This window comes from Mustela nigripes, chromosome 6 (genome assembly GCF_022355385.1).
Source record: "Mustela nigripes isolate SB6536 chromosome 6, MUSNIG.SB6536, whole genome shotgun sequence".
In the NCBI taxonomy this organism is placed as follows: domain Eukaryota; kingdom Metazoa; phylum Chordata; class Mammalia; order Carnivora; family Mustelidae; genus Mustela; species Mustela nigripes.
Genome location: NC_081562.1, coordinates 52,709,505 through 52,724,340, shown reverse-complemented (window position 1 = coordinate 52,724,340; position 14,836 = coordinate 52,709,505). Strand labels below are relative to the sequence as shown.

The 14,836-nt window shown below is 38.1% G+C and overlaps 1 protein-coding gene across 1 annotated transcript in view; it reads right to left on the bottom strand.

Moving 5' to 3' along the window:
• Nucleotides 1–1,554, bottom strand: part of LOC132020273 (pregnancy zone protein-like) — a 46,716-nt gene extending 45,162 nt beyond the window's left edge. The window contains exon 1 of the mRNA XM_059404466.1: nucleotides 1,391–1,554. Within this exon, the coding sequence (XP_059260449.1) occupies nucleotides 1,391–1,473 (83 nt within the window). The 5' untranslated portion in view covers nucleotides 1,474–1,554. The remainder of the gene's footprint in view (nucleotides 1–1,390) is intronic.
• Nucleotides 1,555–14,836: the final 13,282 nt, after the last annotated feature.

Here is a 14,836-nt window from a genome sequence, read left to right as displayed (position 1 = left end):
AGTCTGAGGATATAATGTAAAACATGGTGACTATAGTTGACAACTCTGCATTGTATAAATGAAATTTGCTGGAAGTAGAATTTATATGTTCTTAGAAAAATAAAAGTAGAGTAAATATGCATGAGATGGATGTGTTAATTCACCCAGAGAGAAATCCTTCCATATATGTGTATATGAAATCATCAGGTGGTACAGTTGAAATATTTTTCAATTTTATTTGTCAATTATATGTATATAAAGATGAAAAAACTTAAAAAAAATTTTTTAGCAACAACAAAATGTAATGAGCCCATTGATTATCATGAAAGCCTTAAGAACCTACCTACTGATGGTCTTGCGTTTCATGTGGAGGACATGAATGTGCTTATTTCAGGACGCTAAAGTGGTACCAGTTAATAGGTAAGGAGGAATTGAATTGCTTTGCAGTATTTTTCCAGGAACAATTTTAGCTCTTTTCTCTCTCACGCTCTCTGATGTTGGAAGACAAGCCAAGCTAGGCAAGGCTAATCACCAAATATATTACCATGTCCACCCAGAAGAAAATACCACTTTCCTGCTGTTCTTTGCCCATCCTTTGCAACCACTCAAACGCGCCGTATTTGCAATGCTCTGGTTTGCCCAGGCCTCTCTCTCCTTCTGAAGTGTCCTTGTCTATCTTGATACATACTATTTATTTCATAGGACTTTGGTCAAGAACAGCTTTCTCTCGGCACACTTAGGTGACACCCCTTCTCTTATATCGCTTAGTTTCCAGGAGGAGGGAGGTTTTCTCTGTGGGCATTCTCACAAAATCCTGTAGTGCTTGCTTCTGGTTTTGCACTGTATTCCTTTCTCTGTGCACTGTCTCCTCCTATTTTCTATACTGTGAGGTATTGAAGGCAGAGCCCACATTTTGTTAATCTGTATATTCCCAAGATCTAATGCCAGCCTCTACAGCTTTGTTGACACATTGGGTGATCTGACACACAAAGCCTGGCTTGTGTGAAAAGTCATGCATCTGTCCTGGTGATCCCTGACTGGGGGAAAATAGGGCCACTGAGCCATTTCACAGTGGACGAGACACAGCAGCCCTTTTCATGAGACAATTATAAAAGTATGACCCCCCCCCCTTTTGGCGGGGATTTTATGTTATTATTAACTGAATATTGTATAATGCTGTATTCTTATTTGGTGAATGTTTCATAAATGTTACTGCCCTACATCTCTGTGTTTTCTAGAACTGGAGTATGCCCCTTTCCAAATGAGCCATAACAATTTATTGCCCTTTCCAACCCCCTCAACAGCCGATAACTTCAGAGGAAATCAGAAAATAAGTGAGAGAAACATAGCAAGAGGCAGATAGCACAATGAGATAGAGAAGGACATAGAATTTTCTGGAAATGTTGCTTACGGTTTTGAAGCAGTGGAAGCATCTCTGGGAAGGAGCAGGAGAAACAGAATCAAGACTGGATTGGGCAGTTGATTTCCCCTCATGGTGGGGAGACAAAGAGGAAATAATAGGAAGCTGAGTCCTTGATTCCTTGAACTCTGTTCTTGCAATCTCCGGTTTTTATTTTACCTGATGGGCAGTGAAAGGAAACTGATAACCGTTGACTTTTGTAACACATTAACTACTTCCCGTATAAAGAAATCAATTCCAGATTATTTCTACAACTATCAGTATTCTTTAATCCACTTTATCAAATTTTCTAAGTCTTTGAGAAATAGGACTTGAAGGCTACACTGGCTCTGGTTATTAATCAGTACCTTAAATATTTTAAAGAAGAAACAAAATAAATTATATGACTTGATGAAATCAATCAATATTTTTGACTTTCAATTTCTTCTTTATTTTTATTTATTTATTTATTTATATTCAACATTTTATTTCTTTTCAATGTAACAGTATTCATTGTTTTTGCACCACACCCAGTGCTCCATGCAATCCATGTTCTCTCTAATACCCACCACCTGGTTCCCCCAACCTCCCAGCCCCTGCCCCTTCAAAACCCTCAGATTGTTTTTCAGAGTCCATAGTCTCTCATGGCTCACTTCCCCCTCCAATTTCCCCCAACTCCCTTCTCCTCTCCATCTCTCCTTGTCCTCCATGATATTTGTTATGCTCTAGAAATAAGTGAAACCATATGATAATTGTCTCTCTCTGCTTCAATTTCTTTTTTAAAAGAAGTATTAATGTACATCTCCCATATCAGTTTTTAATAGTCTAGGGAACATCACATATTTCCCTTGGCTTCATCCTATCTGGTTCTTTAATGAAACAAAGAAGTGAAATTTATCACAGGATTTCATTTATTTTAAATAAACATATAATGTATTATCAGAGTATTTTAAAGAAAATAAATATGAAGACAATCTCTCCTTTGGTTAGCAGCTTACCGTGTGCAATTCTTAGCTCTCTTTATGTTTGTTTGTAAAGAAAATGCAAGTTCATATGGATACAACCAATGGAATGCATACTTATTATTTCTAAGTTCATTGAACATCTAGAATTAAAGCCAATTAACTCATTTTATTCCCTAAAGGAATGACCTTTATTGGATGAACATTCTTATATAATTCTATTTTGAGCAATATAAAAATGTTTTATCAGGGTGCCTGGGTGGCTCAGACAGTTAAGCATCTGCCTTCAGTTCAAGTCAGGATCTTGGGATCCTGGGATCAAGTCCCACGTTGTGGGTCCTTGCTCAGTGGGGAGTGTGCTTCTCCTTCTCCCTCTGCCTGCTGCTCCACCTGCTTGTGTTCTCTCTCTCTTTGTCAAATAAATAAATAAATAAATAAATAAATAAATAAATAAAATCTTTTAAAAGATTTTATCTTTTAAAAGATGTTATCAATTGTGATTCATCATCCTGTTTTCTTTCCAAGGGAGATTGGGGTGTTAGAATCTATATTCATGGAATCCTGAAAATAAGAAAGATCCACACTGTTACACGAATTTAACTGGGACCCCAGAAAAAGAAGTGGACATATTTTTAGTAGAGAACCACTTTAAAATAAGATGTGGTGAGAGACAGGCATTTCCGTAGATGAAGTACATTTTGTTTTTGATGTACTTAAAAAAAATCTATTTATTTATTTGAGAATGAGAGAGAGCATGAGTGAAGGGGGGAGCAGAGGGAGAGAGAAAGAGAGAATTTGAATCAGGCTCCACGCCCAGTGGGGAGCTAGAGGCGGGGCTCAATGTCACTACCCTGAGATCATGACCTGAATGAAATGAAGAGTGGCATGCTTAAGAGACTGAGCCACCCTGGTGCCGCTTTGTCTACATTTGGTAAATGATCTGAGAGAGTGAGAAGTGATGCTAGTGTATGTGGCACTCCTGGGGAACTGTAAAACTATAGGTATGTAAGATATTTCAATTCCTGGGAGGATAATAAACTATGGGTGACATAAAGCAAAGTCAAACAGAATAAACTGTGAGAAAGCATTGTCACAGCCCTTAGTAGGTGGCAAATGTTTGCTCAATGAATATAAATATCTTCTATCTTATTTTGGGTCCTTCCCTCCACTACAGTAAGGTCTCTTGTACTCTCCCTCTCCACTCCTGAACTTCCATAAATAACACACTTTCCACCTGCTTAATGTGGGATGAATTAATGTATAATAAGTAATACATGACTTATGAGAGGTCCTATATTACTTTTCCCAGGCAAAAATAAACTTATTGAATGTACAAAGAAACCTGTATTTTGGCCAAATGTCTAAAGACTAAAATGAAAAATCCATATTTGGATGAAGCAAAAATCATCACTGTAGCTTGAACTTCAGGCACACAAGAATAAATGGGGTGTCTTCAAAACGTTTGCATATTGATTTTTTTTAATTTTTTATTTTTTTATAAACATAGATTTTTATCCCCAGGGATACAGGTCTGTGAATCAAGAGGTTTACACACTTCATAGCACTCACCAAAGCATATACCCTACCCAATGTCCATAATCCCACCCCCTTCTCCCACCCTCCTCCCACCAGCAACCCTCAGTTTGTTTTGTTATATTAAGAGTCACTTATGGTTTGTCTCCCTCCCAATTCCATCTTGTTTCATTGATTCTTCTCCTACCCACTTAAGCCCCCATGTTGCATCACCACTTCCTCATATCAGGGAGATCATATGATAGTTGTTTTTCTCTGCTTGACTTATTTAACTAAGCATGATACGCTCTAGTCCCATCCATGTTGTCGCAAATGGCAAGATTTCATTTCTTTTGATGGCTGCATAGTATTCCATTGGGTATATATACCACATCTTCTTGATCCATTCATCTGTTGATGGACATCTAGGTTCTTTCCATAGTTTGGCCATTGTGGACATTGCTGCTATAAACATTCGGGTGCACATGACCCTTTGGATCACGACGTTTGTATCTTTAGGGTAAATACCCAGTAGTGCAATTGCTGGGTCATAGGCCAGTTCTATTTTCAACATTTTGAGGAACCTCCATGCTGTTTTCCAGAGTGGCTGCACCAGCTTGCATTCCCACCAACAGGTAGGAGGGTTCCCCTTTCTCCGCATCCTCGCCAGCATCTGTCATTTCCTGACTTGTTGATTTTAGCCATTCTGACTGGTGTGAAGTGATATCTCATTGTGGTTTTGATTTGTATTTCCCTGATGCCGAGTGATATGGAGCACTTTTTCATGTGTCTGTTGGCCATCTGGATGTCTTCTTTGCAGAAATGTCTGTTCATGTCCTCTGCCCATTTCTTGATTGGATTATTTGTTCTTTGGGTGTTGAGTTTGCTAAGTTCTTTATAGATTCTGGACACTAGTCCTTTATCTGATATGTCGTTTGCAAATATCTTCTCCCATTCTTTCAGTTGTCTTTTGATTTTGTTAACTGTTTCCTTTGCTGTGCAAAAGCTTTTGATCTTGATGAAATCCCAATAGTTCATTTTTGCCCTTGCTTCCCTTGCCTTTGGCTTTGTTCCTGTTGCTGCGGCTGAGGTCGAAGAGGTTGCTGCCTGTGTTCTCCTCAAGGATTTGGATGGATTTCTTTCTCACATTGAAGTCCTTCATCCATTTTGAGTCTATTTTTGTGTGTGTGGTGTAAGGAAATGGTCCAATTTCATTTTTCTGCATGTAGCTGTTCAATTTTCCCAGCACCATTTATTGAAGAGGCTGTCTTTTTTCCATTGGACATTCTTTCCTGCTTTGTCGAAGATTATTTGACTGTAGAGTTGAGGGTCTATTTCTGGGCTCTCTATTCTGTTCCATTGATCTATGTGTCTGTTTTTGTGCCAGTACCATGCTGTCTTGATGATGACAGCTTTGTAATAGAGCTTGAAGTCCGGAATTGTGATGCCACCAATGTTGGCTTTCTTTTTCAATATACCTTTGGCTATTTGAGGTCTTTTCTGGTTCCATATAAATTTTAGCATTATTTGTTCCATTTCTTTGAAAAAGATGGATGGTACTTTGATAGGAATTGCATTAAATGTGTAGATTGCTTTAGGTAGCATAGACATTTTCAGAATGTTTATCCTTACAATACAGGAGCATGGAACATTTTTCCATTTCTTTGTGTCTTCCTCAATTTCTTTCATGAGTACTTTATAGTTTTCTGAGTATAGATTCTGTGCCTCTTTGGTTAGGTTTATTCCTAGGTATCTTATGGTTTTGGTTGCAATTGTAAATGGGATTGACCCCTTAATTTCTCTTTCTTCTGTCTTGTTGTTGGTGTAGAGAAATGCAACTGATTTCTGTGCATTGATTTTATATCCTGACACTTTACTGAATTCCTGTATAAGTTCTAGCAGTTTTGGAGTGGAGTCTTTTGGATTTTCCACATATAGTATTATATCATCTGCGAAGAGTGATAATTTGACTCTTTAATTTCCTTTTGTTGTCTGATTGCTGAGGCTAGGACCTCTAGTACTATGTTGAATAGCAGTGGTGATAATGGACATCCCTGCCGTGTTCCAGACCTTAGCGGAAAAGCTTTCAGTTTTTCTCCATTGAGAATGATATTTGCGGTGGGTTTTTCATAGATGGCTTTGATGATATTGAGGTATGTGCCCTCTATCCCTACACTTTGAAGAGTTTTGATCAGGAAGGGATGCTGTACTTTGTCAAATGCTTTTTCAGCATCTATTGAGAGTATCATATGGTTCTTGTTCTTTCTTTTACTGATGTGTTGTATCACATTGACTGATTTGCGGATGTTGAACCAACCTTGCAGCCCTGGAATAAGTCCCACTTGGTCGTGGTGAATAATCCTTTTAATGTACTGTTGAAGCCTATTGGCTAGTATTTTGGTGGGAATTTTCGCATCTGTGTTCATCAAGGATATTGGTCTATAGCTCTCTTTTTTGATGGGATCCTTGTCTGGTTTTGGGATCAAGGTGATGCTGGCCTCATAAAATGAGTTTGGAAGTTATCCATCCATTTCTATTTTTTGGAACAGTTTCAGGAGAATAGGAATTCGTTCTTCTTTAAATGTTTGGTAGAATTCCCCCGGGAAGCCGTCTGGCCCTGGGCTTTTGTTTGTTTGGAGATTTTTAATGACTGTTTCAATCTCCTTACTGGTTATGGGTCTGTTCAAGCTTTCTACTTCTTCCTGGTTCAGTTGTGGTAGTTTATATGTTTCTAGGAATGCATCCATTTCTTCCAGATTGTCAAATTTGTTGGCGTAGAGTTGCTCATAGTATGTTCTTATAATAGTTTGTATTTCTTTGGTGTTAGTTGTGATCTCTCCTCTTTCATTCATGATTTTATTTATTTGGGTCCTTTCTCTTTTCTTTTTGATAAGTCGGGTCAGGGGTTTATCAATTTTATTAATTCTTTCAAAGAACCAGCTCCTAGTTTCGTTGATTTTTTTTATTGTCTTTTTGGTTTCTATTTCATTGATTTCTGCTCTGATCGTTATGATTTCTCTTCTCCTGCTGGGCTTAGGGTTTCTTTCTTGTTCTTTCTCCAGCTCCTTTAGGTGTAGGGTTATGTTGTGTACCTGAGACCTTTCTTGTTTCTTGAGAAAGGCTTGTACCGCTATATATTTTCCTCTCAGGACTGCCTTTGTGGTGTCCCACAGATTTTGAACTGTTGTATTTTCATTATCATTTGTTTCCATGATTTTTTTCAATTCTTCTTTAATTTCCCGGTTGACCCATTCATTCTTTAGAAGGATGCTGTTTAGTCTCCATGTATTTGGATTCTTTTCAAACTTCCTTTTGTGGTTGAGTTCTAGCTTTAGAGCATTGTGGTCTGAAAATATGCAGGGAATGATCCCAGTCTTCTGATACCGGTGGAGTCCCGATTTAGGACCAAGGATGTGATCTATTCTGGAGAATGTTCCATGTGCACTAGAGAAGCATGTGTATTCTGTTGCTTTGGGATGAAATGTTCTGAATATATCTGTGATGTCCATCTGGTCCAGTGTGTCGTTTAAGGCCTTTATTTGCTTGCTGATCCTTTGCTTGGATGATCTGTCCATTTCAGTGAGGGGAGTGTTAATATCCCCTACTATTATTGTATTATTGTTGATGTGTTTCTTTGATTTTGTTATTCATTGGTTTATATAGTTGTCTGCTTCCACGTTGGGGGCATAGATATTTCAAATTGTTAAATCTTCTTGTTGGACAGACCCTTTGAGTATGATATAGTGTCCTTCCTCATCTCTTATTATAGTCTTTGGCTTAAAATCTAATTGATCTGATATAAGGATTGCCACTCCTGCTTTCTTCTGTTGTCCATTAGGATGGTAAATTCTTTTCCACCCCCTCACTTTAAATCTGGAGGTGTCTTCGGGCTTAAAATGAGTTTCTTGGAGGCAACATATAGATGGGTTTTGTTTTTTTATCCATTCTGATACCCTGTGTCTTTTGACAGGGGCATTTAGCCCATTAACATTCAGGGTAACTATTGAGAGATATGAATTTAGTGCCATTGTATTGCCTGTAAGGTGACTGTTACTGTATATGGTCTCTGTTCCTTTCTGATCTACCACTTGTAGGCTCTCTCTTTGCTTAGAGGACCCCTTTCAATATTTCCTGTAGAGCTGATTTGGTGTTTGCAAATTCTTTCAGTTTTTGTTTGTCCTGGAGCTTTTAGTCTCTCCTTCTCTTTTCAATGATAGCCTAGCTGGATATAGTATTCTTGGCTGCATGTTTTTCTCATTTAGTGCTCTGAAAATATCAGGCCAGCTCTTTCTGGCCTGCCAGGTCTCTGTGGATAAGTCAGCTGCCAATCTAATATTTTTACCATTGTATGTTACAGACTTCTTTTCCCGGGCTGCTTTCAGGATTTTCTCTTTGTCACTGAGACTTGTAAATTTTACTATTAGGTGACGGGGTGTGGGCTTATTCTTATTGATTTTGAGGGGCATTCTCTGAACCTCCTGAATTTTGATGCTCATTCCCTTTGCCATATTGGGGAAATTTTCCCCAATAATTCTCTCCAGTATACCTTCTGCTCCCCTCTCTCTTTCTTCTTCTTCTGGAATCCCAATTATTCTACTGTTGTTTCGTCTTATGGTGTCACTTATCTCTTGAATTCTCCCCTCGTGGTCCAGTAGCTGTTTGTCCCTCTTTTGCTCAGCTTCTTTATTCTCTGTCACTTGGTCTTCTATATCACTAATTCTTTCTTCTGCCTCATTTATCCTAGCAGTGAGAGCCTCCATTTTTGATTGCACCTCATTAATAGCTTTTTTGATTTCAACTTGGTTAGATTTTAGTTCTTTTATTTCTCCAGAAAGGGCTTTTATATCTCCTGAGAGGGTTTCTCTAATATCTTCCATGCCTTTTTCGAGCCCGGCTAGAACCTTGAGAATTGTCATTCTAAACTCTAGATCTGACATATTACTAATGTCTGTATTGATTAGGTCCCTAGCCTTCGGTACTGCCTCTTGTTCTTTTTTTTTTGTGGTGAGTTTTTCCGCCCTGTCATTTTGTCCAGATAAGAGTATATTAAGGAGCAAGTAAAATACTAAAAGGGTGGGAAAAACCCCAGGAAAATATGCTTTAACCAAATCAGAAGAGTTCCCAAATCGTGAGGGGGGAGAAAGGGGATAAAAAGAGGTTCAAAAAGGAAGAAAGAAAAAAAGAAAGAAAGAAAAAAGAAAGAAAGAAAGAAAAGAATTTTAAAAAAAGAAAACGTAAAAGATAAAATATAAAAAAGAAAAAATATATGTATAAGATAAACTAGTTAAAAAACGTTAAAAAAGAAAAGGGTAAAAGTTAAAAAAAATTTTACCAGAAGGCAAGAAAAAAAAAACAAAAAATGAAAAAGAAAAAAATTAAATTAACTGCAAGACTAAAAAAAATCACAGGGAGAAAGCCATGAGTTCCGTGCTTTGCTTTCTCCTCCTCTGGAATTCTGCTGCTCTCCTTGGTATTGAAACCGCACTCCTTGGTAGGTGAACTTGGTCTCCACTGGATTTCTTGTTCATCTTCTGGAGGAGGGGCCTAGTGTAGTGATTCTCAAGTGTCTTTGCCCCAGGCAGAATTGCACAGCCCTTACCAGGGGCCGGGCTGAGTAATCCGCTCAGGTTTGCTTTCAGGAGCTTTTGTTCCCTGAGCGCTTTCCGCCCTCCGTAGAGTTCCGGGGGACAGGAATACAAATGGCGGCCTCCTGGTCTCTGGCCTGGTGGAGCCGAGAGTCCGGGGCCCCACTCCTCAGTGCGCCCTCAGAGAACAGCGCCCGGTTACTCCTATCTGCCTGACCTCCGGCCGCGCTCCGAGCTCACCGAGCCTGCAACTGGTTCAAGGTAACACTGAGCTGGGAGCTTACTGTCGGCTCTGTCTCTGTAGCCGGCTTTCCTGTTCCAATACCCGCAGGCTCTGCGACACTCACACACCCCCGATCCTTCTGTGACCCTGCAGGACCTGAGGCCCCGCTGACCCTGCGTGGGCTTCGCCCCGGTTTAGCCTCTGGAGCGATGTCCCTCAGCGGAACAGACTTTAAAAAGTCCTGATTTTGTGCTCCGTTGCTCCGCCACTTGTCGGGAGCCGGCCCCTCCCCCCCGGGTCTATCTTCCTGTCGCTTTGGATTCACGTCTCCGCCAGTCCTACCTTTCAGAAAGTGGTTGTTTTTCTGTTTCCAGAATTGCTGTTCTTCTTCTCTTCGATCTGCTGATGGATTTGCAGGTGTTTGCAATCTTTAGATAAGCTATCTAGCTGATCTCGGCTAGATGAAGTAGTCTCAGCCTGCTACTTCTCTGCCATCTTCTCCATATTGATTTTTAATTGTAAATTTTATTAGGTATATTTAATATATATATTACGTGTCATAAATGATACTTTTCTCAGCATTCTCAACTAAAACTTCTACGTTCTTTGGTCTTCAATATTTTTAGTTATATTCCCTGAAAAATTTTATTGAACGTGTAACTCGTCACACTTCCTTAACTTAAATTTTTTTGTCATGTGCAAGGTGATAAAAAAGTGTATTATAAATACTGCTATTTTAAAAATAAAACTATAATTCCACTTTTTAAACATATCCAATGGATTGTACATACTGTCAGTAATTTATGTCTACCATCATCCATTTGTTGCATTCTTTTGTTGCTAGTTGGAAATTTTACATCATTCTTGCTTCTTCTTAATCTTATATTTCCATTGTAATTCCCCACATAATTTCATCCTGGTGTTTTATTCTTCAATATTATTTATTTATTTAAAAATTTAAAAAGATTTTTATTTATTTATGTGACAGAGAGAAAGAGAGAGAGAGAAAGCACACAAGCAGGGAGAGCTGCAGGCAGAAGGAGAGGGAGAAGCAGGCTCCCTGCGGAGGAAGGAGCTGGATGTGGGGCTTGATCCCAGGATATCGGGACCGTGACCAGAGCCGAAGGCAGACGCTCAACCAAATGAGCCACCCAGGTTCCTGTACTCTTCAATATATTTTAATGAACACCTTATCATTCATTTCTGTAACTAAGGTAATCAAAATCACTAAAAAGTTTTTGTACCTATAAGGTTCTGAGTAGTAATGCAATTTTTCTGGATTGAATTCTCATTACAAGTGTTGTCAGTATATTACCTATCAAGACCATCTATATCTACTACGGTCTTATTGAATATGAAGCACAAGAGATAATTTTATTGGAAAATAATTTCTTAGTGAAATAAATTGTACATTTCATCGATCTGGTTTCTGCAGTCAGATTTTGTATCCTTGAATGAATATTACTTATGCTCTATTAAGGCAAGTTTCCACTATCTATTTACCTCCTAGTTTTTCTATTCTATTCTTTTTCTTTTATAGAATTTTCCTGTTCTGTTTCCTATCATGTAGGTCTGAGCACCAAGCAATCTTGTTCACACAGAGAAGAGAGAAATGAGAGAGGTTCAACTAGAACAATATCATTTAAGTATTTAGGTGTCTCAGGTATAAGCCAAAGGTCACATTATAATTATCATTAAATATAGTTGTAGTTATATAATTATAATTCTCAGCTAAAAATATAGCCTCCTTAATTTCGTTGAAAACAAATCACTGGTAACTAGGTCAATTGCACAAGAGTTTGGAACTCAGTCATTAGAATCCATCTCATTCTCAGTTTCTAGGAAATGCATGAAATAGACTTACCAGTACTTATAAGGTGTTACTGATTGTTACTTTCTTACCTAAAGACAGCTAATATACTTTTAAAAATTTGGAAAATTAAATAATTTCTAAATCAATTATGGTTTTGTAAACAAAAACCTCATAAAATTCTTTACTTATTTACTAAATCATGACTCACACATTTAGCTGATTAAATTTCTAGTAAATGTTCACCACTAACCTAATTTTGCAAAGCCAGTTCTCATAGTCAAAATAATTGGTCAGATAAAACATTTCTGATAGGACAAGTAATGCTTCATTTTTGTATCCTAATAAACCCATAAATACACATCCTATGATCATTGTTTGACTTCTAAATTCTAGGGTAAGGTAGAGTCTTGCTGGGTACTTGTTACCCAGAGGCAGGAGGACATTGCCACTTAAGAATTTCTTTTTTCTTTTAAATTTTATTTTATTTTTTCAGTGTTCCAAGATGCATTGTTTATGCACCACATGCAGTGCTCCATGCAATACATGCCCTCCTTAATACCCACCACCAGACTCACCCATCCCCTACCCCCTGCCCCTGAAAACCCTCAGTTTGTTTATCAGAGCCCACAGTCTCTAATGCTCCATCTCCCCCTCAGCTTTACCCCAATTCATTTTCCTTTCCTTCTCCTAATGTCCTCCATGTCATTCCTTGTGGTCCACAAGTAAGTGAAACCATAGGATAATTGACTTTCCCTGCTTTACTTCTTTCACTCAGCATCCTCTCCTCCAGGCCTGTCCATGTTGACCCTTCTGATGGCTGCATAATATTCCATTGTATATATGGACCATATCTTCTTTATCCCTTCGTCTGTTGTAGGGCATCTTGGCTTTTTCCACAGTTTGGTGATTGTGACCATTGCTGCTATGGACATTGAAGTACAGATGCCCCCTTCAGTATTTCTTCCCACACTCTCTGCTTTATTGTTATGGAACTCTCAGAGGAAATAGACATTGACAATGGCTGGGGAAAAGAGGGGGCACTTTAAATGAAAGTTGTCATCATTTCTGCCACCCACTGCTACAATATGTATGAGTACAGAAAATTTCAAAATGAGCCCCAATTACCCACTTATAATGTTGTATCTTTTTTTATTCCAGGAATATGTTTGGGACAGTTGGATGTATAAGGCCAATAGTGGGCTCTGATGTCTTAAGGGAATTTTTGCAAATGTCACATTTTTAAAAAGATTCTGTTCATTTATTTCAGAGAGAGAGAGAGAGAGAGAGGGTGAGAGTGAGCACAGGTAGAGGGAACTGTGGGCAGAAGGAGAAGCAGGCTCCCCACTGAGCAAGAACCCCTATGCGGGACTTGATTCCAGGATCTTGGGATCATGACCTGAGCCAAAGGCAGATGCTTAACTGACTGAGCCACCTAGGTGTCCCGAAAATATCAATTTTTTGAATTTTCTTTTTGGAAGGGGCTGAAAGTAGTTTCCTACTCCAAGATAGATCCAAAATACATATAACTCTAAGTGAATATTCATATATTAAAATATATCTTCAAATTATATCTAAATTATATTAGTAACATTATGATAGTGATTTTATATAATTATTACCTACAAAGATGATAGGATTATTGATTATACACAAAATGGGGGATCCAGAAATGATGTTGAAATAGGTTGAGGCCAAAGATGAACATGAATGGTAGATTTGAGCCAAATGTCAAAGTCAGAGTTCAAAGTCACAGCATTCCAATTTTTAATAGTAATGAAAATTTAATGAAATTCCAGTCATCTGTTAAATAGACACTCAATAAATATTTGTGGAATGAAGTAATAAATAAAATAATTTGATATCATTTCCTGGCTAAAATAATGTTCATATAAGCAATAAAAGTATCTGGAAAAGAAGAAATCTGAAATACAGAGTGAGAATATATATTTTTAAGATTTTATATGGGCCACCTGGGTCTCAGTCAGTTAAGCATCTGCATTTGAATCAGGTCATACTCCTGGGGTCCTGGGATGAAGTCCTGCGGAGGCCTCTCTGCTCAGCAGGGAGGCTGCTTCTCCTCCTCCCTCTGCCCCTTTTCTGGCTCATGCACGCACTCTCTCTCTTTTTCTCACACTGTCTCAAATAAATAAAAAAAAATCTTTAAAAAGTCATTTATTTGTTTATTAGAGAGAGAGAGAGAGAAAGCAGGGAGAGGAGCAAAGGCAGAGGGACAAGCAGACTTCACGCTGAGCAGAGAACTGTATGCAGGGCTCAATCTCACGACCCTGAGCAGACCCTGCTTAGTGGAAATCAAGAGTTGGACACAACCGACTGCCACCCAGGTGACCCTGGGAATATTTCAACTGGACTTAAGTTTGGACAACACAGGGGTTAACGGAATAGACTCACTCAGGTATTCTGCCGTCTTGGGCCAATTACACAACTTCTCAGTGCTTCTGCTTCTTCAGCTGTAACATTGGCTTAATAATAATAACTCCTGTATGACTGTATTACATTAATTAACATAGGTAAATCATCACAAAGCTAAGGGATGGTTCTAATAGCAGCATTAAATATTTACATAAACAAGGACTAGAGGAGAGTAAGTAACCATGAAAAGAGTTGACTTTGTGTCATTGATAATCTGATGTGTTAATTATATGAAAAGTTTTAAAAAATTCTTAAAATAAAGCTATTTAAAAAGTGCTACAGAAGACATCATTGCTTTTGGATATATTTCTAAACCAATGTTATTTTCAAAGAACGATATTTTTACAGTACATTGAGCAACTGTGAGTGGGTGAGAATGAGTGTCCTTGCCATGTTAGTGTGTGTAGAATGGGAGGTAGAGTTATAAGTATTGCCAGTTGTAGAATAAAACTGGACTCCAGATATTGAGACAAAATAATGTCGCAAAGTTTTAAGCTTGAAATAAATGCCTGACTTTTTTATGCATTTCATTTCACATCTTGCCCAAGTAATCAATCAAACATTATCATTATTGTTATTGTTATTATTTCTCATCAAATCAAATGCAGAAAGAAGGACTTCTATTTGTTGAAAATGTAGAGTAACAGAAGTAATAGAAGTTTCTCTTAATTACCTGTTGGCAAATCAGCTGATGAATTTATTACAAGAAGCAGGGGAGAACAGTCCTTGAGACACTACTGGAAGCAAGCTGGTTACTATTAACAAATAGATGTTGAGCTTATATTTAAGATTTCTCTGTAATTGATAATTATAGAGAATTAGAGGTAATTGCATATTTAAGATGTCTCTGTAAATTGCAATCTCTCTTTCCAATTATGCAGTAATACCTCTTCAGGATGTAGTCATCACTGACTGTATGTTAAATATTATGTA